The 25402-nt window shown below is 43.9% G+C and overlaps 1 protein-coding gene across 3 annotated transcripts; it reads right to left on the bottom strand.

Annotated features, from left to right (window-relative positions):
• Window positions 1-1863: 1863 nt before the first annotated feature.
• On the bottom strand, window positions 1864-19540 carry SRSF11 (serine and arginine rich splicing factor 11). Of its 3 annotated transcripts, none has more exons than XM_072128400.1 (13): window positions 19450-19527; window positions 19200-19333; window positions 14461-14594; window positions 7819-7928; window positions 7291-7383; window positions 6489-6538; window positions 6273-6400; window positions 6095-6161; window positions 5419-5544; window positions 5245-5334; window positions 5060-5155; window positions 3815-3953; window positions 1864-3706 (listed from the first exon to the last, which is right to left on the bottom strand). In XM_072128400.1, the coding sequence occupies exons 2-13, from the start codon at window positions 19319-19321 to the stop codon at window positions 3509-3511; spliced, it is 1353 nt and encodes a 450-aa protein (XP_071984501.1). In that variant the 5' UTR covers window positions 19322-19333; window positions 19450-19527; the 3' UTR covers window positions 1864-3508. The 3 variants fall into 3 exon arrangements, with proteins under 3 accessions (XP_071984501.1, XP_071984502.1, XP_071984500.1); XM_072128401.1 differs by lacking the exons at window positions 14461-14594; window positions 19200-19333; window positions 19450-19527 and adding exons at window positions 8293-8408; window positions 10243-10400; window positions 10828-13875; XM_072128399.1 differs by having other exon boundaries at window positions 19200-19540.
• Window positions 19541-25402: the final 5862 nt, after the last annotated feature.

Genomic DNA, 25402 nt, shown 5'->3' with positions numbered 1-25402 from the left:
GCGAGACAACATGAAGCCCTTGGACCTCTTGGAGGATTTCCATCCTTTTCTGTCACCAGGTCTCTGTGGTGACCTAAAGTTCTTTGAGAGACAAAAAACTTCCCCCTGTGGCTTTGTGCTTGGGAACCTTTTTTCCTATCTGACGGCTTCTCTAAAATCTTGTCCAGCATTGACCCAAAAAGGAACTCTCCCTCACAAGGGATATTGCACAAGTCCCCTGACCAATTCTTCAGCCATAAAGCTCTTCTGGCCGAATTTGATAGGGCAGATGATCTTGCTGACAACCAGAGAGCATTAACCGATGCATCCGCCAAGAAGGCTGCGGCTTTCTGTGCTCTAGTGACAGCCGTATGCAGTTGCGTTCTTGGAGCCCCCGACTTAATTTTTTTTTCCAGCTGAGTAAGCCGAAAGCGATCTTGAGACACAAGTGGCAGCGATAGGAGGCTTGAAAGTTCCTTCTAGGAACGACGCAGAAAACTGTCCACACTTATATAGCAACGTCCACCTTGGGCGCCTTATCCCACAAGTCTGTATCCTTCTCTGTAAAGAGATACTTCCTCTCCAAAACCCTGGGGGGAAAAAAATTCTCTGGTTTCGTCCACTCAGCATTGGTAAGCGAGGAACTGTTTTCACGAATGGGGAATTATCTTTTCTTCCGTTCCCCTAAACCCTGGAACATGACATCAGTCACAGAACGTTCCTCTTTTTCATCCTCTAGTTCCATCGTTGCTCTGACCGGCTTTATTAAATGGTCAGTATCCTCCACTGGATACGGAGGCCTGGCCGACTTATCTTCCCTTTCAGAATCTGCCGATCGCTCTCCTGAGTCTGAATCATCTGACGGAAGTGCCGGGGGAACTCTGGGACCTGAAGGATTTCTTCATTCCCTGCACACTTCTTGTTGACTAAAGGTGCGCGTAGACTCAAAGCAGACTGATCCTGGGCGATCATACGCGGAATACACTGATCACAATTTTGTTTCTGCTACGAGTCATCTCCACACACGATCCTTAGTCTTAGCAGTAGGTTTCATCCTATGCGTCTCTTCCCTCTATACAAGAAAGAAAAAAAAAATCACATAAGAGACAAAATCAGAACCAGTTTAAAGGCTTGGTAAGGCCGCACTCACCACTCTGCGGACTATCCCACTATCTGCAATTACCGTGGCTGTGTTCACTGAATCTCTACCACCTTCCTCATCTCGTGGGGAGGTTTCTGCAGGGTCCTCCGAGCTACGCACAGCAGCAGATTGGAGCTGGACAGATCCTGTGGTCGGCTGCAGGTGTAGAATACACACAGACTCCTGTGTGGGATCTCCCATTTGCCGCCTTCTGACATCACCAGACACGTGGGACCCCAACGCCCCCACCGCACACCACATTCCATTATAACGCGGTACCGGCCGGCAGCGTTCCCAGCTCAGCCGCTGCTCCTCCGTGTGATCCCCCACTGGTGCCGAGGGACGCAGCGGAGCCCTTCCACACCTCCAGACGCAGCATCGCGACTGCACCCCGCCGAGGCATCTCTTTACTGTGGTAAGCCTCACAGAGGTTCCCCGGGTCCCCGTCAAGGACAGGAAACCAAATCAGAATTATCGGTCATGTAACCGATTCTCCTTTCTGTGTTCAGTGAATTGGAGACCTAATAGCAACCAGTCCCCATCCACCAGCTCTGAGACAATGGAGAAACCGTAAGGCTGAATTCACACGAGACCATAGGGGGCCGTATGTAGAGCTGCAAGCTCCCGGTCGTACGCACAACCCCCCCCCATAGGCCAGCAATGCACGGAGCAATGCGATACCGCTCCATACACGGGGAATCATGTTCAGAAAAAGACAAACCCCAATAAAAAAAATCAAAATATTTACATTTATACATTTTATTATCAAAGTTTTCCATAAAACAAAATTTCAGGGACTGTACATGGAGATGGCACAGACGGGAACCTACGTAGTTTATTTGATAATGAACCAAAATAAGTGAAGCCTTGAAAAAGGTCAGAAGGAAAAACAAAATGCACCAAAACTACTCGGCCTATAAGAGGATGGAGTCTACGGCACCGGGGGGGGGGGAGGGGGGGGGGGAGGGGGGGGGGGCAAAACACAAAAACACTTGTTGGTCTGATGGGCAAAAGAACAAAAAAAAAAAAATCCTGAAACGCAAACATCCAATTAAAACGCACAAAGTCTCTCCAATCATTTGCAAAAGAAAAGTTTCTTGTGAACGTTGAGATACAATAAAAAGCAACCAGAAAGAAATCCATTACACCCCTGGGGTGGGGTACTACAAGCCCCAGCATGCCCGGGACACCTACTGCTGGGGGCGGCGATACTACAACCCCCAGCATGCCCTTGCCACCTAATGTTGGGTGCGGCGACTCCATAACCCCTGCCATTCCCTGGCCACCTATTGCTGGGGGCGGCGATACTACAACCCCCAGCATGCCCTGGACACCTGCTTCTGGGGGGATGTGATTACACCGATGCTGATGCCTGCCCCATAGGAAGATTATCTGAAGGTCACAACGTAAAAATAGCTTAACAAGATCCTTAAAGGGATTCCCCACAGCTGCTTTTTTTAAGATGGGATTTTCTCACACTGGACCAGGTTCTGCAGCGCAACCAATGGGTCCAAGCTGCAATATCACAGTACAGACAAGTGTGTTGCAGTTTCTGTAAAGGCGCAGCCACAGGTTTCTAATTTGTAGCTGTATTTACCATATACATCAAGACTGGGGTCCGACTATAGAGGTCTCCAGCCCATCTTAAAAAATGGGGTCAGTAGCCGAAAATTCATACCGCATACTCACCCGACTGCTCCTGTATGGGGCAGTAACTGGTTAAAAGCAGCCCCTAAGGATGGGGGGGGGCGGGCCCCCCTCCCCCCAGCTTCAGTCACATTCATTCTCCCCAATTCCAGACCCTGGTGGCCATGACCACCAAGACCAGGGGATTGGCTCAGTTGTGTCCCGTGGAGAATAAAGGGGACGCCATCACTTCCGGACACCCCCCACCCCCCTTCCACCCTGGAAATTCCCTTCTAGATCACATCTTCCAAAATGACAAAACAATAAGAGATTTACGTCTTTACTGAAGTTTGAAGACCCCCCAGAGGATGGCGCTGTACTAGCGATCTCCCCGTGTCAGGAGGAAGCCTCCGCCATGTCCTGGTTATGGTGAACTATCTGCGGTCAAGCACACGAGGGGAGCGGCATCTACACAGCGAAATGATACGAGACATGCGAGGTGTGAGACGCATGCAACCCATCGGCTAAGTCGCGTCACGCTAAAGAATTGGGGGGAGGAGTTTTTTACGGATTCTCTTTAAAATCACACGAGACAAGTTTATCCACAAACCCTTGGGTACAAATCTAGTGACTTCTGGAGGTTTTACATTCACCGATCGCTCTGTGCTGCTCACAACCAAATTAGAACATTTTTTTTCCTCTTTAAATACAAAATGAAAAATAATAATCACAGAGGGCGATCGTCGGGGGAGGGGAAGCAACTCAATCACTCATATCCATGTCTTCCTCGTGATGGTCATCTCCGTTCACTTTGGAGTCCTTTGTGGATTCGGGGATGGGCCTCTCAGCCAGGGCCTCGTTCTCCAGCGGGGGGCTGGCCTCTGTCACCATATACTCCTCCCTCTTGTCCTTCTCGCTGTCGTAGCCCTGCTCCTCTTCATCATAGTCGCGCGTCACCTGCTTTTGTGCATAGAAGACAGGAAGGTAAAGCTCATGGCCGGAGGAGGAGGAGAGACAATGTATTCACACAGGAGAGGGGAGGGGGGAAGGGATCTATACGTAACTTACTTTCACATCTTTTTCGCTTTCTGATCTCCTCTCCCTTTCCTTCTCCTTGTCTTTGCTTTTCTTCTTCTTGCTGGAGGATCTCTCCCTTTCATCTCTGTTCTTTTCTCGGTCTTTATCCTTCTTCTTTTCTTTTTTATGTCTAGAACACAAATGTTACCAGTCAGATGAGAGATGACAAACACGACGCATCGCGCTGCCAAACAAGAGATGGAGGGTTTACATGATCTATACAGACACAACCAGAGAGGAAACTATGCAACACATCCACAGTTCAGTCCTCCTGGAGCGCGACTAAATGTTCTCCAGACAGATACATAGATATATAGCTATAAAGTGCAGCACAGGAACATGACCATGGATAACAACCATAAGATTATTACACTCCCGGTGCCTGGGTCTATGAGTAATGTCCCTGGCTTATGAGGATGGATTTTGATGGTAGATTTCATTTAAAGTAACTACAGGAACAGAGCTCCTAACAAACTCCGCATATTCACCGGGGATTCACCGTGCTTGGAGCTCCCCAGTTGCATTCAAGGGAACTTGTCATCAGAAATTGGCCTAATAAACCACTAGCTGTCTGTTCTACATGAGGTTTCTTTCATGGCTTAGTGCGGTGGCATGAAAATCAACTTCGAAGTGAGATGTAAATTGGTTTAATAAAGTCAAGGAGATGGAGAGTTTAACGAAGTGGCACTTTCCCTGCCTTAAAATGCCCCATTCACTGTAACTGATGGTCCTGTGTCCAGGGACATCATTGATCACATCTCCTGAAGTCCAGCGCATGCCGTCAGTCATGGGAAGAGCTGGACTTTATACATCTGACTTCAAAAGTTACATTTTTTTTGGAGGATTCCACCCAGCTGGGACATGAAAGAAACAAGATCTAGAAGGTTTTCACCTGCTTGACAACATACAGATGGGGTATTAGGACTGATGACATGTTCCTTTTAAGGGCGAATACAGCAATAAACCAACTGTAGATTTCCTTTTAGGACCAGAACATGTGTTACATTATTCCGCTTTCAGTATGGTGGACATAAACCTGTGTGTTAGAGGAGACTGTTTTGTGGGAACATTATGTGCACCAGTATTCTGTATTAATGACGGGCAACACTAAACAGAGAGATCAGGGAAAGGACAGCGTCTAACCGCTCTGACGTGTATCCAATGTTGTGATGAACGGGAACATTCTCATCAGTACAGAAAACTTCGCCCTCTACCAAATTAGCAAAATACACAAACCTTCTTGGTGATGGGGTGCGAGATGCTTTCCTCTTAGGCGATCTTATTTTTTTGGGGGAACGAGATGCACTGCGACTCTTTCTGCGCCTCCTGTCCCTACAACGTAAAGGAATACAAAGTAAATGTGATTGTCGGACTGGACAGCGCGGCCAGTGATCTGCGCAGTGACCCGTCAGTCCTCATACCTGCTCGCGCTCCGGGATCGCCTGCTTGTGCTGTAGCTCTTGGGTGGAGTTTTGGATCGCTTTTTCTCTTTTTCTTCACGTTTTTTATCCCTACGATTATAAAGTCAGGATGAAATTTCGCACTGACGAGAATTGGAATTTATGACCCGAGAAGAATGAAAACTGTACATTTACCTGGATTTGGATCGAGAACGGCGGCTTCTGTCTCTGGAGTGGGAGCGGCGCCTTCTTGGGCTCTTAGATCGTCGTCTGCTCCTAGACTTTGAGTGAGATCTTCTTCTTGACCTACTTCTAGAGCGTCTACAGAAAATTAAAGATATTCACAAATGTTATTTGGGATAATTACTAAACATACACTTGGGGAAGGCCGGACATCATGTCCATCTAACTACATCCCTGTATGAGCTTTGCAGCCAGCATCCTATACACTAAAGGAAGATCCAGCATAAGATGCCGAGCAGATCTGTAAACATTTCTGTTCAGGTTGTTCTGGGCGATTTTTAGCTTTATACGTGACCTCCTCTCTCCATAGCGATGCACGGCGCCATAACACGGGGAAGGACATGTCCTACCTTTTCCCCGTGTAAGGAGCGGTACAGTGCCGCATCGTATTGCTCCACGCGCCCGTTGCCAGCCTGTGGGGAACATATGTACAACTGCAAGCTTAAGGCCGTACATACTTCCCCCTACAGCCGTGTGAATGTAGCCTTAGGGGTTAGTAAGAAATGTCAATTGATGGCCTATCAATATTTTATGAGGGGGGTGGGGGCTAATGTATGTTTAGGACAAGATCAATAAATGAAGCAAAAACAAATATTTCTGTAGACAAAACTTTAAAGAGATTTCTCACCGGTGCCTGGAAGATGAGGGGGTTCTCCTTCTCCTGGATCGGGAACGTGACCTTGCATCCTTCTTATCTAAGTGGGGGGGGGGGGGGGGGGGGGGGGGGGAGATAAGGTGTAAATAACCAGTTCCATCTGTTGTGTTCATAACATTAGAGGGAAAAGTGTGATTTCCCAGTGACTCACCGGGCTCAATGGCAGCAGAGATCAAGGACTGGGCTTCACGGACCCTCTTCATGGCTTCTTCAATATCTTTGTTGGAAGCATCGGGCTTCAGACTTGGAGACACCAGCCCAGCCGTTACATGGTTCAGTCTAAAAGACAAATACAAATTTACTGCTCTGTCAAAGAGCAAAGGCATTTACATACCATGGGCATTTACAAACATGGAATGTCACTTACTTTGGATCAACGGTGCTCATAAGTTTCAATAATTGATCTGCAGCAAGTGACTGGAGAAAAGAAAATGTACAATTAATAAAAAATAAAAAATACAGCAGCAAAAGACAACAGACAAGATTCCTTCCACATATGATTTCCCCAACTCCCTCTTTACCCTGAAACTTTGGAAGTTGGTTGGTACATGAATCATGGACCACAGTGAATACAGGACTCTGTGCATTGTCCTCGGCACTGTGGCCACAGTCCTGTGAATCCGCCCTTAGGCCCATGTCAGCAGCAGGAGCCCATCCCCATCTGCTGCAGAACAAACCTCCCCAATCAAATACTGTGCATATTAGCACCTGTGTCTTCTGCAGTATTAAAGCAACCACAAAGCTAAGGTGGCCCCGGTGCAAGTGTGTTTGACACCCCTGGTGTAGAACTAAAGGCATCTACGGCTTTCACCAAGTTTTGTGTTCCTTTTGTCCAATCATTGTATGGACAATGAGTTTGTGGCCAACAACAGACGACAAATATGTGGAAAGAGACTATGACCAGACCTTGACTATGTTGACCAACTCTCCCAACAATGGTGGACATCAGGGTAAAGGATAAGCTATGCCGTACTGGCACATTCATGTCCAACGTTAATTCCTTATAAGAAAGATCTTTCAAAGATTTCAGGAATTGGCTCCCCCCCCCCCCTTTCCATGCTCACACTGAGCAAACCCTGCAGGTGTGTGGCCTGGGGAGAAGCTGTATGGACCACTCTGTGCCCCAGAAAGCCTTTATATCCACAATAAGAGAAAGATATAGGGTGTACCTGTGAGTTTAGGTTGGCTCCAGGAAGAGTAAGGGCTGCAAGTGTAGGATCCAGTGCAGGAGCTCCGAGAGCTGCGAGTGGTACAGCGCCAATCTAGAGACCAGAGATTACCAGTATACATGTTATTAGGAAATTCAAGCGAAAAATAAATCATGGTGCAGAGATTTCAGACTAAGAACTAAAACATAAAGCCGTGGTTAGTCCATGAATCACAGGCCGTGCAGCGTTTCACAGACCAACCACAAAGCGTCATAGTGATATATATATATAGTGGATTGATCCATAGTCTCACCATGGCAGTATGAATCTCCCCTAAGGAAGAACCTCTTTTTAATCCAAAAAATATGATAGACAACTGAATGGAGCCCTATTATACCGAATACAGTAAAAGATTTTTTTTTTTAGGCATCACTGGTGCCCGTCTTAACAAATCAGTCGCTTATTTTGTTCAGATAATATCATAGCGCTTATGCGAATACAACCCAAGTTAAAACAACACTATGTAAGTAGTCTCCGCCATGCACTTACCTGTCCCAGTGGATTGGGGGTGGGCAGAAGTCCTCCGCCAGGCAGCAGTCCAGTGACTGCATTAGCCGGGGCCACAAGTGATAGGGCTTTAGCCTCATCAGGAATTATTCCTGTAGAAAAACCACATCTGTATTAGACACCGCTCCAAGAAAGACGCTCAGAAAAAAAAAAATAACACGCAAAATACAAAAACAAATAAAATCCAGAAAATAAAAAAAACACCCAGATAATCTGCCTCTCATCCACCACTCCAGCTTGCTGAAAGTACTGATCTGACTGCCATAGTCTACGCTCTATAGAACATTACATTGCAGAGAGAGAGAAATCATTCCACTTGCACAATAGCTTTATTTTTTTCTACAAAAACGGTCAAAGAGATTCTAAGAAATAAAGATACTTGCACAATACACACTAATAGTTTTTATTGCGTTTTCGTTTTTTTTTTTTTTGTTTGCGTTGCCAAGATTTCATCACCTGTACTGGATTTTTATGAACCAAACGTAAGCAAGCACAGTCGGCTCTCCGGGGTTTTGTGCTCTCAACTTTTCAAAAGCTGTTTAATGAACAACGACTCGGAGTCGGCCGCTTCACTATAAAGCACACAGAAAAATCAAGATACACAAGACAAAAAAAATAAGGTTGGTTTAGGAGTTCATCATATGGAACAGTTCACTAGCGCTTTTAGCATACCTACCATAGAGGTGAGTATAGACAGAGGGGTGTGTAGGAGAGGTGTCTATGGGTTTAGTATGAGGCCATGCCTTGGCTGTGGAGGGGACACAGGACACATTTCCTTACCTGAGCAGCGGCGCTAAGAGACGTGGGATCTGATTTATGCCACCGTGTCATGTAATAGTCTTCACAAAGCGAAGGCAGCCACTTCTGGTGGCACAGGGCATTAAAGGGGAAGGACGTTTTTGTCAAGTGACTGCTAAAATATGCCAACGGGGTCAGTAGCAATCCAGAGAACAAAGGCTGCGGAGCAGTTTTTCGGCCCCCAGCCAGATACCATGGCCTCACGTGAGAATTATTTTGAAGCACATGCAATCGGCTGGAGAGGCTTGTAATAAAGTGCCAAGCAGCCCCTTCATTCTTAGGAGAGGTACAGGTCGGCCCCTCATAGATCACGTCAATATACAATCACTTTACAAAATGGTTCTACCCTTCGCTGTTTAAATAGACTTAAAAAAAAAATGAAAGGCGTTGTATAGTTTGATGTGAATGAGGTGAAGACGACTGAGCGCCTCGAGCTCTGATGCACTCCCAGCAACAAGTCCTACCAAATATTCCAACAACTTTAGAGAGAAGCAAAGAAGCGAGGTCTGATGTATAAAGGCTTTCACTCAAAGCAAACTCCGGGAACATGATTCGTATTTAAAGCCTGGTTATTGAGGAAAGTCTAGAAGAGAAGAAACCATCAATCTCTGCTCAAAAACTGGTTTTGTAATCGAGCCCTATCCATATGCCCTTTAAAGAGTAACATAAGGGTGGTCAAGTTTATAATTGTACAGAATAAAAGAAGGCAAATCTACCCGGCCGTGCCCCCTGGAACCAACCTCTGACCTCCCAGACCCTGTATATATTAGTGGCCGTATTACTGACACCATAACTTTCTGACAAGAGCCAGGATGACAGTAATATATCATGCAGGGAATAAGAGGGCATACAGACAGGCAGTAATGGGTCCCAGGGTAAACAGGCAGGTATGTCTATGCATTCATCTTACTATATTAGGCTATTTTAGGAGGTAGGCCCTTTAATGGCCTAACAGTGTGATGTGGCTACAGCCAATGCTCATCAATAGTATGTGCAATACTGATATCGTGTATATAGAGAGAACATGTCAGGGCAGTCAGAAGCCAAGCTGTGGCTCGACACCAATGCCAGGAGACCGAACATGCTTAAATCATGGACGCGCCATTAAGGCGTAGACTTACACACAGGGAATATACAAGAAAGTCTGCAGCTCTGTGTAAAGTTCCGCATATAGGGCCTTCTATAGAGAGTGTATATAAGAGTCTGCAGGGATAGCTGTCAAGGAAGGTACATGAATAACAAAACGCCTTATCCACTAACTAAGCCACAGATTATCACAATGCAACATCTAATTAATGCAAGTCAGAACTATGCAAAACACTCAGTCCTTTCACCCACATTCCCAACAACTAGAGAACCCCTTTAAGCTGTATTCATTCCAGAGCGGTTGCCTCCCTTTGTGGAGAGGTCGGCTATATTTACCAGGGACGTCAGGGAGAGCTAGGCTACGCTCAGGAAAAAAAGAAAAAGGATTTGCCTTGTCCAAAGCCCCCACCAAAAATAATAATAAAATTCAGATCGTGAGCAAAGAAATGAGAGAAAAACTAAAAAGTAAAAACCAAAAACAAACAAAAGGAAATCAAAATGTAACTATAGATTTGCAAATACCAGTAATTTTGTCTTGGCTTAACAAAGTGCATGTCAGCATAAAACATACAACATGTACAGGGCACTTAAGAGAAACTGGACAAGCTGGAGAAGAAAACGGTTGAGTGGCATTTTCAGCAGGGCCTGGTATATAGTTCAGGCTGAACCAGGGAAAAGAACTGTAAAACACAACAACAAAAAAGAAAAACCACTGTTAAATAAAGATCATGGTTCCTTCCACCTAAGCTGTGCGCTGTAGATCTTAAGCAAATAGATATTACACTGCGTGTGGTAGAGAGCTGAGCTCGGAGCAAGGGGCAGGGAGTCCGAGAATTTCGGTGGTCTTTATAGGGGTCTCACCAAACATTGCATATGTCTATCATCTAACTCACGGGGGCAGTCATGCAAATGTCCGGGTTAAAACCAAAGTGGTCATAAGTAATAGAAAACACAAAAAAAAAAAAGAGAAGTTCTTATCGAGAGACAGCATCTAACATAAATCATGCACTGGACTTCCCAGTTACCACTTTAACAATTTTAAAAGCGCAAATTTAAATTAAAGATACAAATTTAAAAACAAAAAAAAAAAGCAATGAGGACCCTCACCAGGTAATTTTCATGCGTCATGGTTTTTATTTTTACACTGCCGCTTTGTTACAACCATGAAATACTGCGTGGATATGTGGAAATGAAAAGAAACAAAAAAGAAACAGACAAAAGAAACAAACATTAACCAGTACGCCTACAAAAAGCAGCCCCCAGAAGACCCACAGCTGACAGATCCTCTATTCCCCACCGCCCTCCAAGCCACACACCACATGACAATGTATAGAGGAGCATCGTCTGCAAGGAACACTACAACTCCCAGCAGGGTCTAAAAGGCGTAGGCTCAGAGCATGCTGGGAGTTCTAGATATGACTATATTATAAATCCACAGGATGGAGACCACTGATCACATCTAACCTTAAGGTGTGACCATACAGTCTGCAGCCAGTGTTAGGTATTGTCCCTGGAGAGTAACCACACAGTGGTTTAGAGTGTATGTAGCAGCAGGACTGTAAAATATGGAGTAATATTCCAGGATTGAAGCTTCTCAAGAGCACCGAGGATATGTCCTCACAGCATTCTAATGTTACATACACCCTCTCCCTTATGCATAAAAACATTAACACAATGGAGGAGCTGTGGAGCAGTTCAATGGCCAATCGCACAACCATGTGAGGACACCCCCAAGGACTAGGAAAAGTTACAATCCTGGCATAGCAATGCTTTTTCCAGTTACACACAGAGGGGTCTACAACTGTGTTATAATTTAATTTGTAACAAATACCAAGTGGTCTAAACAGGGATAAGCGAGGCCAATGGCTGATCTATTATTCAACACTGTGGTCAAGTTTTGGTAAGAGATGAGGGGGAATTTATCTGATGGATTCGCCTGCATAGTCCAGGAATGATTAATATAAGTAGAGCAGGTTTGAGCGCCCTCTCTCTTTGTACCATAAGTCTGATCACCACAGACATTGGTTGTGACTCTTCAAAAATAAACCTTGACAAATGGCGTTATAGCACAAATTTTATTATTATGAAGTCTTAAATTAACCAAATAAACCTGACTATACCACCCACCGCCCCACTGTTACATTATGGTTACCTGATCTATGTATCTCTATGTTGCGTGACATGACAGTAGGATGAATGTGGGCGGTGAGAACATTTTTGGAGAAGCTATTTTTAACATGTGCCTATAAGAACAGAGGCCACATCAGTGATCTCTCTTTCTGTTCTTTCCATATAGCCTGGGACAGGAATATGAATCGTCCTACATAGGAAATTCCACTTCTAACCACTAACAAAATTACTGATACATCCAAATAAAGTGATATTTTTGGTCTAATTTCTATAATAATATAAAATGTATATGCTTATTCTCAAGCAGCAAATATAAATACCCTTACCCTGAAAATGTAATCAATACGTGGCTGTAAACATAAAACATATATATTGCCCTTCCACACTCTAAGAGGCTAAATTTTAAGCCATAGTTTCCATAATCAATGTTCTTACACTACAAAGATGCAGGAATGTACATGTCTAGAAGCTTTTACAAGTAACAGCCTTGTGTCTTGGCATGTTGTTGCATTTTGCCCATTATTAATGTATCTATAATATGGAACACCTAGACATCCCTAAATTGATTAAGCAGTATGGCATGGACGCGGAGCTAAGGAGAACTTGGCAGCAAGTCTTAAAAAAACTGTACATCTTGTACTCATTACATCACCAGCTTGTACAAAGGAGACATCACTTTTATACACTGCCAGTATATGCAATAACTTTCTGACTAGTGGAGGTCAAACCTCTGGGATTCCCACCAATGAGAGTTAAAGGTCTGCAATGTTTCTGCCCTTCAGCACTCTTCCCCCTGGTCGTCCACTGTGCAGGATACTGTGTACAGTGACACTGAAGCAAAACTCCCTAAAGCCTCATGCACACGGACACGTGCAAAGAGGGGGTGCAAAGAGTTTCTCCGGCTCTCCCCTTTTTTTGGGAGCTGAGCGGTGTGCTATGGCAGCCATGAGCCAGCTGCTGTTCTTTGCGGCTACCTCAGGGTAGTCATATGCTGTCTTGTGCATGAGGCCTAAAATATAGTTCAGCGCCAAATCGCTGCAGCTCTTTTCTAAATATCAATTGTAGCCCTAGTAGTTAAACCTGCACTAATGAAAATCACTGCATATCCAAACAATATACCTGCACTTGAAAAGGAGAGCAGCCATGTTAAAGGGGTTGTACCGAGTTAGGAAGTGATCCATAAGGTGATTGGTGGGGCATATGTCCTAATGCACCATTCAATAGTATGGATCATATAGTTTATATCCGACTCTCCCAGTCACTCTTTGGGCTCTTTCACGTTGGCGCTGTTTTTCCGCCTGCAGTTCAGGGATTTCCACGTATGCCTCACAAATTAATTGATTTGTATAAGCGCTTTCTCACTGGCCTGTATACTTTTTACTGATCCTTTGTCCGTGGGAAAAAAATTATGAAACATTTTCACTGATGTGGATCACAGAAGGCAATAGAAGTCTATGATTCTGCAAAAAACATGAATGCAACATCCGTTTTTTTTTCACTGTTGAGGCGGAAAAACCAGGTGTGATGTTTTCAAGGAAAGTTTTTTTTTTGTGGACAAACTAACGGATGCACAACTGAAACTGAACATCAGTGCCAATGTGAAAGAGCCCTTTATGCGAGTTTTAGTGATTGGGACACTGATCCGTTGTCTAGTGGATAATATGCCAATTCTCCATGTTCCACTGGGGAGAGGAGGACGCATAAAATCCCATTTACACTCCCCTCATCAAGGAATATAAAGCGATAAACTAGATGGTGTAGTGCAGTGCAAAAGATTATTAGATATGAGTATTAGAAAAACATTAGTGCCACATGCTACCTATTCAGGCTAATAAAGGGCCTCCATGTGATGAATACCGCTGCAAAGAAAACTGGATAAGTCAGTGGAGAACAATTCCCCCAAGTACAGAAGAAAACATCTAAACTAACATGCCCAATGAAAAACAGATAAAGTCATACATGTACGTGTAAAGAAAGAGCACGTCAGTAACGAGTAGTTACACCATGAAAAACACTTGGGGACGCGAGTGCTTGCTGGCGTCTAGTTTATGTCTACAATCCCCTGAAGCAGAAGAGGACCCAGTTTTTCTGCCATCAGGAAGGGCTTTGCAATTGCCTTCTCCACTACAAAAATCACACACACAAATAACAGAGAAGAGAGTTTGTTATTTTGCAAATACTGTGAAGTATAAAAGGATGCAAAACTTCAGAGGGAGAGAGAGGAGAATTAAATGCCCTATTTCCCATCCTGCACACTGAAAAGATACAGACGTACAAATACACCACAAGTGATCCGTGGTATACCCGACTCATCTAGTGCTCATCATTGCAGACTGCGCATATTAAGGGGAGAACTGCAATGGAAAGCCACATGATAGATATTACATGACATTCAAAAGTAGACTTAATATATACTTTGACTAAAGGTCGTTACATAACTGACAACGTCTCATTAGGAGACAATGATTCTTCTAAGATTCATAGTATACCAGGGATCACCAATAAGAACACACAGGTTGTAGCATGCAGACCGTGCTCACTCAGAACCTAGAAAAGACGCCCTCTACCTCTTCTTGTGTAGCAATGTGAAAAAGCAAGCGTTGTACAAACCTTCTGCATACGGCACCACGATCAACGCTCGGTCCACGAACACGGTGTTGGTCAGATGCTGAGCGACCACGACAGATTCTGGATCATGGAACTTTACAAAACAGACACGAGATGTTACAGGCAAAGGAGAATCACTAAAAAAGGAAAAGGAAAAACCAAGGTGAATACATGATTCCAGCTGTGTGACTCGGGAACAGAAGTACTTGGTATGTAACATGAGGTGTCCGCTCACAGGGTCATACATGGCACATTACTCACCGTCCACAACAGATTTGCATTGTACAAAGCACAATATATATTTAAAAAAAAATAAATAAGAACAGCGCATTTTAGAGAAAGCATTTCATGCCTTCAGACATGGCAATGGATGGACTGGATACATCAATAGAAAGCAAAGACTGGAGTTATAAGACTAAAAGAAAATTCACAACCCCCCCCATTTCTACAGACATTACTTCAGTGACAATTCTAGAGATTCCCCCTGAATTTTGCAATTTAGGTCAGCTCCCAGGTTACATATAAACTGAACAGATGGCCGTGTGGGTGAAGCGTTCATGGATTTCTGGAGAACATCTGTGTCTTGAAAGTAAAGGTATAATGAAGCATTAAGTGCAATTTGGGCTTAGCCGCAGCATCAATGAGAATTGCAGCATAGCCCTATGCACTTAGATTCAGCTGCGCTGCACTTTACCTGCACAGGACAAAATAAAGGAAAGATGGGATTGTGGATGTCAGAGAGGTTGGATCACCAACAATTTCATCTCTAAGAGATGGATATAATCCATGATCCCACGCATCCTTATTAGATGTGGCTGTAGATACGTGCGAGTATCAAGTCTGTATATTCTGCTTACAGCACATCTGCCTTCCTATTCTCCGTAGTGCACCGGATCATTTATGTCAATCACACGTGTTCAATCCTACAGAAATGAGGACAGAATAGGAGACTGAACAGCCCGGGATATGATCGCGTCACCCATTTCAGCTTTACATCGTGACATAGATTTGACATTGCAGAAGTGTTATATTACAATATACACTAATGATAGCCCACAGCAATCTCAGAGAAATCCAGGGGCTGCGAGCAGCATACAGAATATGAAAAACCTGTCAGCACGAGATCTGTATTGTAAAATACAATAGATGATATGAATCCACATTAAAGGTTTGGCAGCAGTGAACAGCGGGTGCGATCATTGCTGGAACAAAACTGGCTGGCACAGCGCCCCTCTGTACTATGACACAGTGTACACTGCTCCCGCTGCCTCCAAATTAAATATAGCACATAGAGATCCAACGTCAAGGTATATTCCAGAATATCATTACTCAGATAGTATTGGAAAACCACAGAGATTTCTACAAAGCCACTTGAGCCCTCACTTATTGGCTCTTATAAACCAGTGGTTTTATAGCTTCTCCGGCTAATGCAAAACCAGTGTATGCCAATGATTAACCGCTTAAAGACAGAAACCATTTAACTACTACAAAATTGTAAGCATAGATCTTCTACCCACAAACTAATCTGAGGGCAGAACAATATCAAACACATTGATAAAAGGCTTCAAATCTGTCATTGAAAAATCCAAGAGGAAATTTCTAGAAACATCCATAAAAAAAAAAAAAAAAAAAGCATCCAACATCAGCAACCATATAATGCTGCTGCTTTTCTATATGGATGATACTGCTCACTATATACAGGAGGTCCCCGGGTTACATACAAGATAGGGTCTGTAGGTTTGTTCTTAAGTTGAATCTGTATGTAAGTCAGAACTGTATATTTATTATTGTAATCCCAGTCAGAACTTTTTTGGTCTCTTTGACAATTGGATTTTTAAAATGTTGGGTTGTCATAAGAACCAGGAGTAACAATAAAGCTTCATTACAGACGCCTGTGATAACTGTTACAGCTGATTATTGTAGCCTAAGGCTAAAGTACAGTAAATTACCAATATCCAGAGGTCTGTCTATAACTAGGGGTCGTATGTAAGTCGGGTGTTCTTAAGTAGGGGACCGCCTGTACTCATAGTTCACAGTCAGCCTTAGGTTATATGTCTGTACTAGTCATACAGCTGAGGCCTATATCAACCACCCGAGTCTCTAGCTGCATAACTGTGAACGATGCAATTGGCTGCAGAATTTAAAGAGTTAAAGCTAGACCATGAGCACTTCCTGCGCTGCGTCATCAGGGACCCCCTCCACACATTACATCACCACAGATGACTTCATCTCCTCGGATTGCAGACACATTGTATCACTGAATCAACATCTGGCACACGAAGATCCATTGCTGCAGAGCGCTCAGTCACACAATGCGGCCCCCAAGCAAGAGACCGCTGCAAATCCAGGACCAAACCGTAACAAAACTGGATACAATCATTACTAACGCTAAGTTTTTGGGTAAAATAGCAAGATTAATGATGATTTATGGACAGTCTGGATACAAATCCTCAGAAAGGGACCAGTCTGAGTCCCTAAAACAAAACCTGCTGCAAAAGTGTCAGAAATCTAGAAAGTCTGTTCCCCCAGGGACTCCGTGCAGCCCAAAGTCCATACACACAATACAAGTCAAGGACCTTTTCATCTATCCTGGTGTTTATAAGACACAGGCCTGACATTATAATAAAAGGCTAGTCTGCCCCCGGGAGTAAAGCCACACACTGCCGGTCATTATCCCACAGCCGGGTCATCCAGTCCAATCAGACGGATGATTATTACACATCAATGAACTTTATTATCCCCAATCCATAGACAGGACCCCAACAGATCCCATTCCCCCCCTTGAATGAATGAGCAGGTACAGCATATGCCCCCTGCAGCTCCAGTACTAGAGGCCTGGAAACTGCAGAGTACAGGCAGTCCCCGGGTTACATACAAGATAGGGTCCGGAGGTTTGTTCTTAAGTTGAATTTGTATGCAAGTCGAAACTGTATATTTTATCATTGAAGTTCTTGACAAATTGTTTTCTTTTGCCCCAATGACAATTGGAGTTTCAAATTTTTTGCTGTAATTGGACCAAGGATTATGAATAAAGCTTCATTACAGACATCTTACAGCTGATCATTGCAGCCGGGGACTGTAGTAACATCCAGAGAGGTCACCAGAGGTCACAGGGGTCTGTCTGTAACTATGGGTTGTCTGTAAGTCAGGTGTCCTTAAGTAGGGGACCGCCTGTACAGAGCTCTGGGATCTCCTGGCGCCTCCATCACAGGAAATATCAAGTCACAGTCATTTCATTGAATAATACACGGTGCAGGGGCTGAAGGGGGCAGCACTGTATCCCCCAAACCTTGAGACCCACAAGTCCTGCTGCTCCCTACAGGCCCTACACAAAATATTATTCAAATCAATAGGTTGTGACTTTAGCGTTCCTTGAACTGTATATGTGAGTGCAGGAGACACCCCAGCCACGCGCTCCCCAATATCATCGTACATGCCGCCTAGTGACCTCATGGGGGTCCTAGCAAAGATCAGGACAATCGACATTAGTACAACCCTTCCAAGATCTGGATGCAACCGCAGTCAAAACCAAAAATGTTAGGGGGAAAAAAAACACCTTTAACCCCTTCTCAATTGTCGTATACCCCACAACGGCAGATGCCGCATGCAGATAATATATCACACACCAAGATAGTGTCGCACATAAACAGTCTGAACCGTAGCACCGGGACACACAGTTCTGCTGTCATACTAAAGAGGAGAATCTCCTGTGTGTTCTCCTCCGGAGATATCCACGGTTAAAGGGGTTGTAAAAATGTTTTTTTGCTTTTTAATTCCTGACTAACAGCGGATATCTACCGACTGTCACCTAGAAACACAATCCTGAGATTCTCCTCTTTAATAGGACACCAGAACTGTGTGTCAAGATGCCACAGTTCAGAAGATTCACACGCTCCGTAACGCAGAGGGGCTCCGGCCAATCACATGTTCTCAATAGACCTGGATGTGATCAGTAACCAGCGCCTGGTGGTTTGTATGTAGACAATGAAATACACCGGGTGCTCCTCACCGATCACATGCGTTTATCCTGAAATGTCACATGTGATCCGGCCGAGACCCTTCCCATTCCGTCTGAATCGCGTTTAGAAACACAATCCAAATGTAACGTCTGAAGAGAACCCAAGGCAGATGGAGCTGCAGAAGTACATGCACCCTCTGCCCCTCAGCGTGGAGCACCACATTTACAATATTCCAGAACAGATTTTACTGCTTATTAGGAAATATGTCATAGGAAAAGGATAAAATTAGAACAAGAAGTTTTCGTTATTTTAAATAAAATTCTAATTATTAATTGAAAGTCTCTCCTCGGCCAGGGAGGGGTTAAAATACCGGGGGTTGTATTTACAGTCATTTTCACCAAAATGGCACAAACTAAAATTTGCTTAAAATCCATCACAGAGATAAATGTTATTAAAGGTGAAGTGTCAGCGGAGCGCCACCATCCCATCACACCTGGTACTGCAGCCCCTTGGGGTAAGAATAACCCGGGGGGGATCACTTTTACCTCAGGTTTCCACATTTTCTCCACACAAAAGACATTTTGCACTAAAATTTCCCGTCCCGGAGCCCTGACATCGCGGCGGGGGGTGACAAAGGATCAGGGTGGGGGTCCCCGCAGGACTACAAGCCCCAGCATCCTCTCCCCGGGCCCAGTGACCGCAGCCGTGAGGTAAATTCTCCGGCCGCCGCCATTTTGTCCCCCGCCATGTTCTCCCTCAGCCGCCGCCGCCGCCGTCACTTACTCTGGCGGGAAGAGCCTCAGGTCGTCGATTTTCCCCAGGAACCCGAAGAGGGTTTTCATCTGCTCGGTGCTGGTGCTGGGGGACACGTTCGTCACCTGGATCACGTCTGTGCTGGAAGTCATTTTCCGAGCCTCCTGCTTTAACACATTAAAATACGGAAACAAAAAAAAAACACAAGAGTAACAACACAGGATTAGTAATGTGAGGACGGGTCAGTCAGGGCGCCCCCGGCAGGACAACGGCCGCTCACAGCGATGACAACCGAGCCGCCGCCGCCGCTGCCATGAAACTACCACAACGAGCTGACTGGGCCGCACTGTCCCACAATGCAGCGCGCGCGCGTGTGCGCCCCTGCGCCTGCGCACCGCCCCGACACGCCCCGCAGCCCCACCCAGGGAACCAACCCAGTGTCTACAAGCCACGCCCCTTCACTGGGATACAGCCTCTCTGCCGCAGTGCATGATGGGAGTTGTAGTTTGGCAACAGCGGGAAATCTTCTATTAATATGTAAATAAATGAGTTATACTGATGCTGTAATACTAAACGTCATTGAGAAATAATATTTAGTAACAAAAAAAGAAATATCCCCTTTAACTATAACTATGCAGCGAATTAAAGGGATTGTCCCTGTTATCCACCGAATTCGTGTAATGAAGCGCCAGGTCCTGCAACTTCGTTCTTTCAAATCTTGATCCGATACCACAGAGGTGGGCAGTAGAGGTGAGTGAACCCAGCGTAAAACTTCAGGTTTGGCGCGGAAAAACTGCCGGATTGGTGGCAGAAAAGCCAATGGGGCTTATTTACTAAGGCTCGCGGATCGCACTTTCGTTGGACTGTTTGGGATTTGCGCAGCTTTGACAGGTATTTAACAGGTGTCTGCGCTGGGATTGTGTCGCACACGCAGGGTCGGATTAAGGGTGGTGGGGGCCCCCGGGCGCAAACTGGTGGGGGCCCTTCCAACAATGTTTTTGGAAGTATGTAGCCAGCCAGCCCCCTGTAGTACATAGCCTGCCAGCCTCTGTATATAGCCTGTCAGCTCCTGTAGTATATAAGTTGCAGCCCCCATGTAGTATATAACCTGTGAGCCCCTATAGTATATAGCCTACTGCCCCCTATAGTATATAGCCTGCCAGCCCCCTGTAGTGTATAGCCTGCCAGCCCCCTGTAGTATATAGCCTCCCAGCCTCTGTAGTGTATAGCCTGCCAGCACCCTGTAGTATATAGCCAGCTCCCTGTAGTATATAGCCAGCCAGCCCCTGTAGTATATAGCCTGCCAGCACCCTGTAGTATATAGCCAGCTCCCTGTAGTATATAGCCAGCCAGCCCCTGTAGTATATAGCCTGCCAGCCCCCTGTAGTGTATAGCCTCTCAGCCCCTGTAGTATATAGCCTGCCAGCCCCCTGTAGTATTTAGTCTCCCAGCCTCTGTAGTACATAGCCTCCAGCCCCCTGTAGTATATAGCCTGCCAGCCCCTGTAGTATATAGCCTCCCAGCCTCTGTAGTGTATAGCCTGCCAGCACCCTGTAGTATATAGCCAGCTCCCTGTAGTATATAGCCAGCCAGCCCCTGTAGTGTATAGCCTGCCAGCTCCCTGTAGTATATAGCCTGCCAGACCCTGTAGTGTATAGCCTGCCAGCCCCCTGTAGTATATAGCCGGCCACCCCATGCACATTGCACACAGAGACACACAGCGACTGTCGGAAACTGGTGAGGGCCCCTTAAAAAGTGAAAGCCCCGGGAGCCGTCAGACGATCCGACTAATTTAGCCCCTTCAGGACTCGGCCTATTTTGGCCTTTAGGACGCGGTCCCAGTTTTCAGATCTGCCCTGTGTCACTATAAGTGGTTGTAGCTTTGGAACGCCATGAGGGATCCAGGGGATTTTGAGATTGTTTTCTCGTGACACATTATACTTCAAATTAGTTAAAAAATTTGGATCATATCTTTTGTGTTTAGTTATGAAAAAAAACATTTAAATTTGGCAAAAATTCTTTATTTTCAAAGTTCTAAATTCCCTACTTTTGATGCAGATAGTGATAGCACCTAAATAAATTCATAACTTACATTTCCCAAATGTCTGCTTTATGTTGGATGGTTTTTTTTAAGATTCCACATATTTTACTAGAATGTTATGAGGTTCAGAATTTTGGGGCCATTTTTCGCATTTTTTGAAATATCACCAAAACCTGTATTTATAGGGACCTGCTCGACTTCTAATTGACACTGAGAGGCCTAAATAATAGTGGGACTCGTAAATTACCCCATTACGGAAACTACACCCCTCAACGTATGAAAAAACACTTTAAAGAAGTTTGTTAACCCTTTAGGTGTTTTATAGGGGTTAAAACAAAACGGAGGTGCAGTCTACAAATTGTAAGATTTTTTGACAATACACTGTCATTTTGGGTGGAAAATGAAACATTTACAATGGATTAAATGAAAAAAGGCTCCACAAAGTTTGTTACCCAATCTCTCCCGAGTACACGGATACTCTATATGTGGTGGTAACCTGCTGTATGGGCGCACGGCCGGGCATAGAAGAGAAGGAGGAGCATAGAACAGGGGGAGGAGCATGGAATGGGAGGAGCCATCCAGAGCAGATTTGCTATTTCACATTGTACAGGCTATAATTTTTTTGTTTTTTTTTATTGTGGACCTATACGAGCTAAGTTTTTATTGCCACATGAGATGCACTTTTCTGGTACATAATTTTGGGGTGTCCATAGCTAATTGGTGAGATTGGAAATGAAAATCATCAATTTTTAGGAAGATTTTTTTGTGTTTTTTTTTTTGGCCGTTATCCATACTATAAGAATAGTATATTATTTTTATTCAATGGGTCGCCACGATTACGAAAATACCTAATTTATATCGTTTTTTGAATTTTTTCCCCATTTTTACTGAATAAAAAGTAATTTGGCGAAAATGTTGTCAATTTTAGCATCACCGTCTTTCATAGGCATAATTTTTTTATTTTTCGCCTCACAGATCTATTTTTACGAGAAGGATTGTTCTTTTTAGTGGTCTTATTTTAGATTGCGTAACATTTTTAAAATCACTTTTTAGAGCATTTTTTAAAGGGTATTAATCAAAAATTATCTTTTTTAGAGCGTTTTTTTATGTCGTTTTTTTTACGGGGTTCACTTTGCGGGTCCAATAACGATTCTGTTTTATTATGCAGATTGTCACTGATGTAGCGATACCAAATATGTGGGGGTTTTGTGTATTTTATTCAATTTTATTGAATAAAAACTAATTTGGAGAAAATCTTGTTCATTTTAGCCTCACCATCTTTTCATATGCAGAACTTTTTTATTTTTTCGGTTGACGCATTTGGTTAGGGGCTTCTTTTTTGCGAGAAGAGTTGTTCTTTTTAGTAGGCTTTTTTTAGAGTGTGGAACATTTTTTCATCACTTTTTAGAGTATTTTTTTTAAAGGTATTAATTAAAAATGATCTTTTTTCGGAACGTGTTTTTTTGCCTTTTTTTTTTCCTCCGGCGTTTACCGTGCGGGTCCAGTAACGATTCTGTTTTATTATACAGATTGTTACGGACGTGGCAATACCAAATATGTGGGGGTTTTTTTTGTGTTTTTGTATACTTTATTAAGTGTTTTTATGGGAAAGTGACATTTATGGGGCTTATATTTTTATGTATTTATTTTTTATTTATTATAATGTGTAGTGTTTAGCGTTTGTTTTGGCGCGCGTCAAAATCGCAGCATGCTCTACTTTTGCGTTTCACGCGCGTTTCTCCCGCCCCATTCAAGTCTATGGAGACGCATCAAAAATGCATTGCACTCGCAAGCATTGCAAGTGCAATGCGAGTGCAATGCGTTTTAAACGGATGGGTTGCTAGGTGACATGAATAATTCCCCTGCTCGCGATCGAGCATTTCATTAAAAAAACACAGTGAAGAACAGTGAAGAATAGAATAAAAACAGTGAACACAGTGAACACAGGATCATTTAAGTGAAAAACACAGTAAAGAACACAGTGAAGAACAATATATATATGTGTGAAGAACACATTGCAGATGTTTCCATACATCTGCAATGTGTTCTTCACACATATATATTGTTCTTCACATGCTATTTTGTTCGCACCGCTCCGCGCGTATCTCCCGACAAGTAAGCAGATGTGCCGAACATCTGTAATCTATTCTTCACTGTGTTCTTCACTGTGTTCTTCACTTAAATGATCCTGCGTTCACTGTTTTTATTCTATTCTTCACTGTTCTTCACATCTGATAACTTGTCGGGAGATAATATACGCGCAGAACAGTGAAGAATAGATTGCAGATGTTTGCATACATCTGATAACTTATCAGAAGACATTCTTTTTCAATTAAATAACACATTTTATTCCTGAACCATGGTCCCTTTGAAAAATGCTCGAGTCTCCCATTGACTTAAAAAATGCGCGTGAAAAACGCAAAAAAAACACGAACAACACGCGCGTGAAAAACACAAAAATGCTAATGACTCCAAGGAAAAATGGAACAAAAACGCAGCCAAAAACGTCAGTTTTTCACGCATTGCACCCTGACGTGAAATGCAACGCTAGTGTGGAAGGGGCCTTACATACGACCCCTAGTTACGGACCTCTGGATGTTGGTAATTTCCTGTACTTCAGCCCTAGGCTACAATGATCAGCTGTAACAGTTATCACAAGTGTCTGTATTGAAGCTTTAGTGTTACTCCTGATTCTTATGACAACCCAACATTTTTAAAATCCAATTGTCACAGAGACCAAAAAAGTTCTGTCTGGGATTACAATGATAAAATATACAGTTCCGACTTACATACAAACTCAACTTAAGAACAAACCTACAGACCCTATCTTGTATGTAACCCGGGGACTGCCTGTATACTGCTCTACAATACTGTTACATTGTAGAGCAGTGTACACGGTCTGGCGGTGCAGACGTATGCTCGGACAGTTTACAGTCAGGCTCGGAAGGGATCTGACTGCCTCGGACATCGGGCAGCCCCGGAGCACTAGGCAGTCTTCGGGGTTGCCCAGACATGGATCGTTCATGCTTGACCGCGGCATGTAAGGGGTTAACAGGATTAACAGGGGTTAATCGGAGCTGTAACGGGTGTTACAGTGCGGTGTCAGCTGTGATAGACAGCTGACAGCCGCTGCTTCTGGTACTGAGCCGGTGCCAGAAGCTGGACATTATAGTGCGTCCTGGTGCGCTAAGCATCTAGCCACCGGGTGCGCCTAGGGGTTAAAGGTTGTGTTCACAAGTCTTTTTTTTTCAAATGCAGTTTTTGATGTCAAACCAGGAGTGGAGCGAATAGAAGAGGATAAATAAAAAATAAGTAAAAAATAAAATAATTTTATTTTTTTTTAAATAAAACCAAAAATTGAAATCACCCCTCTTTCCCTGGAACTGATATAAAACTTAATCGTGAACAGTAAGGGCGCGTTCACACATTGCGTTTTGATTGCATTTGAAACGCATATACAACAGCTGATGAGAGGTGATTTGCCTAATTGCATTACCGTTTACGTTTGTAAACGCAATGTTAACGTGTGTTAACATCGTGTTTACGATGCGTTTTGTAAACGGAAATGTTAACAGTGATGTAATTAGGCAAATCACCTCTCATCAGCTGTTGTATATGCGTTTCAAACGCAATGAAAACGCAGGTCAAAACGCAACGTGCGAACGCGCCCTCAATATCACAAACACACCACGTATTACCACGTCCTAAAATGCCTTATGTATCAAAATATAAAAATGGTTATTGCTGGCGGTGACCCCCATAACGGAAGATAGCGTCCGAATGCGAGGTGATAAAAATGTCGCACAGTCCTCAAAATGGTAGCAATGAAAAAATCAGCTGATTAAGCAAAAAATTACCCCCTCCCCCAGCTCCGTGCACCGAAGAATGAAAAAGTTATTAGCGGCGTATTAATACACAATAAAACCTATAAATCTGGTAACCGAAGAATAAAGTAGACGCATCATTTGGAGCGCACGGTGAAAGTCGTAAAAACTGAAGCCACAAGAACGTGACACAAATGTGTTTTTTCGCCAATTTCACCACATTCAGATTTTTTTTGGGTTAATGATATGTTCTCAACCGTTAGCTTCAAAAACTTCATCAGAAAAACTGAACATGTGAACGGCGGCACACGTGGCGTTTTTGAACCCGTTTTTGAGCAAGCCGCAAAAAAAAACGTATGCGTTTTTCC

Source organism: Engystomops pustulosus, chromosome 10 (assembly GCF_040894005.1).
Source record: "Engystomops pustulosus chromosome 10, aEngPut4.maternal, whole genome shotgun sequence".
Lineage (NCBI taxonomy): Eukaryota > Metazoa > Chordata > Amphibia > Anura > Leptodactylidae > Engystomops > Engystomops pustulosus.
This window is presented reverse-complemented; position numbering and strand designations above follow the sequence as displayed.

Excerpts from the sequence above, each read along its gene's own strand:
- SRSF11 (XM_072128399.1), bottom strand. The coding sequence starts at position 19,321 with ATGACTTCCAGCACAGACGTGATCCAGGTGACGAACGTGTCCCCCAGC. Across the intron at positions 7,929-14,460 it reads CGTGGTGCCGTATGCAGAAG|GAATAATTCCTGATGAGGCT; the intron begins GTTTGTACAACG and ends GTTTTTCTACAG. Across the intron at positions 3,707-3,814 it reads AAAGCGAAAAAGATGTGAAA|CAGGTGACGCGCGACTATGA; the intron begins GTAAGTTACGTA and ends TATGCACAAAAG.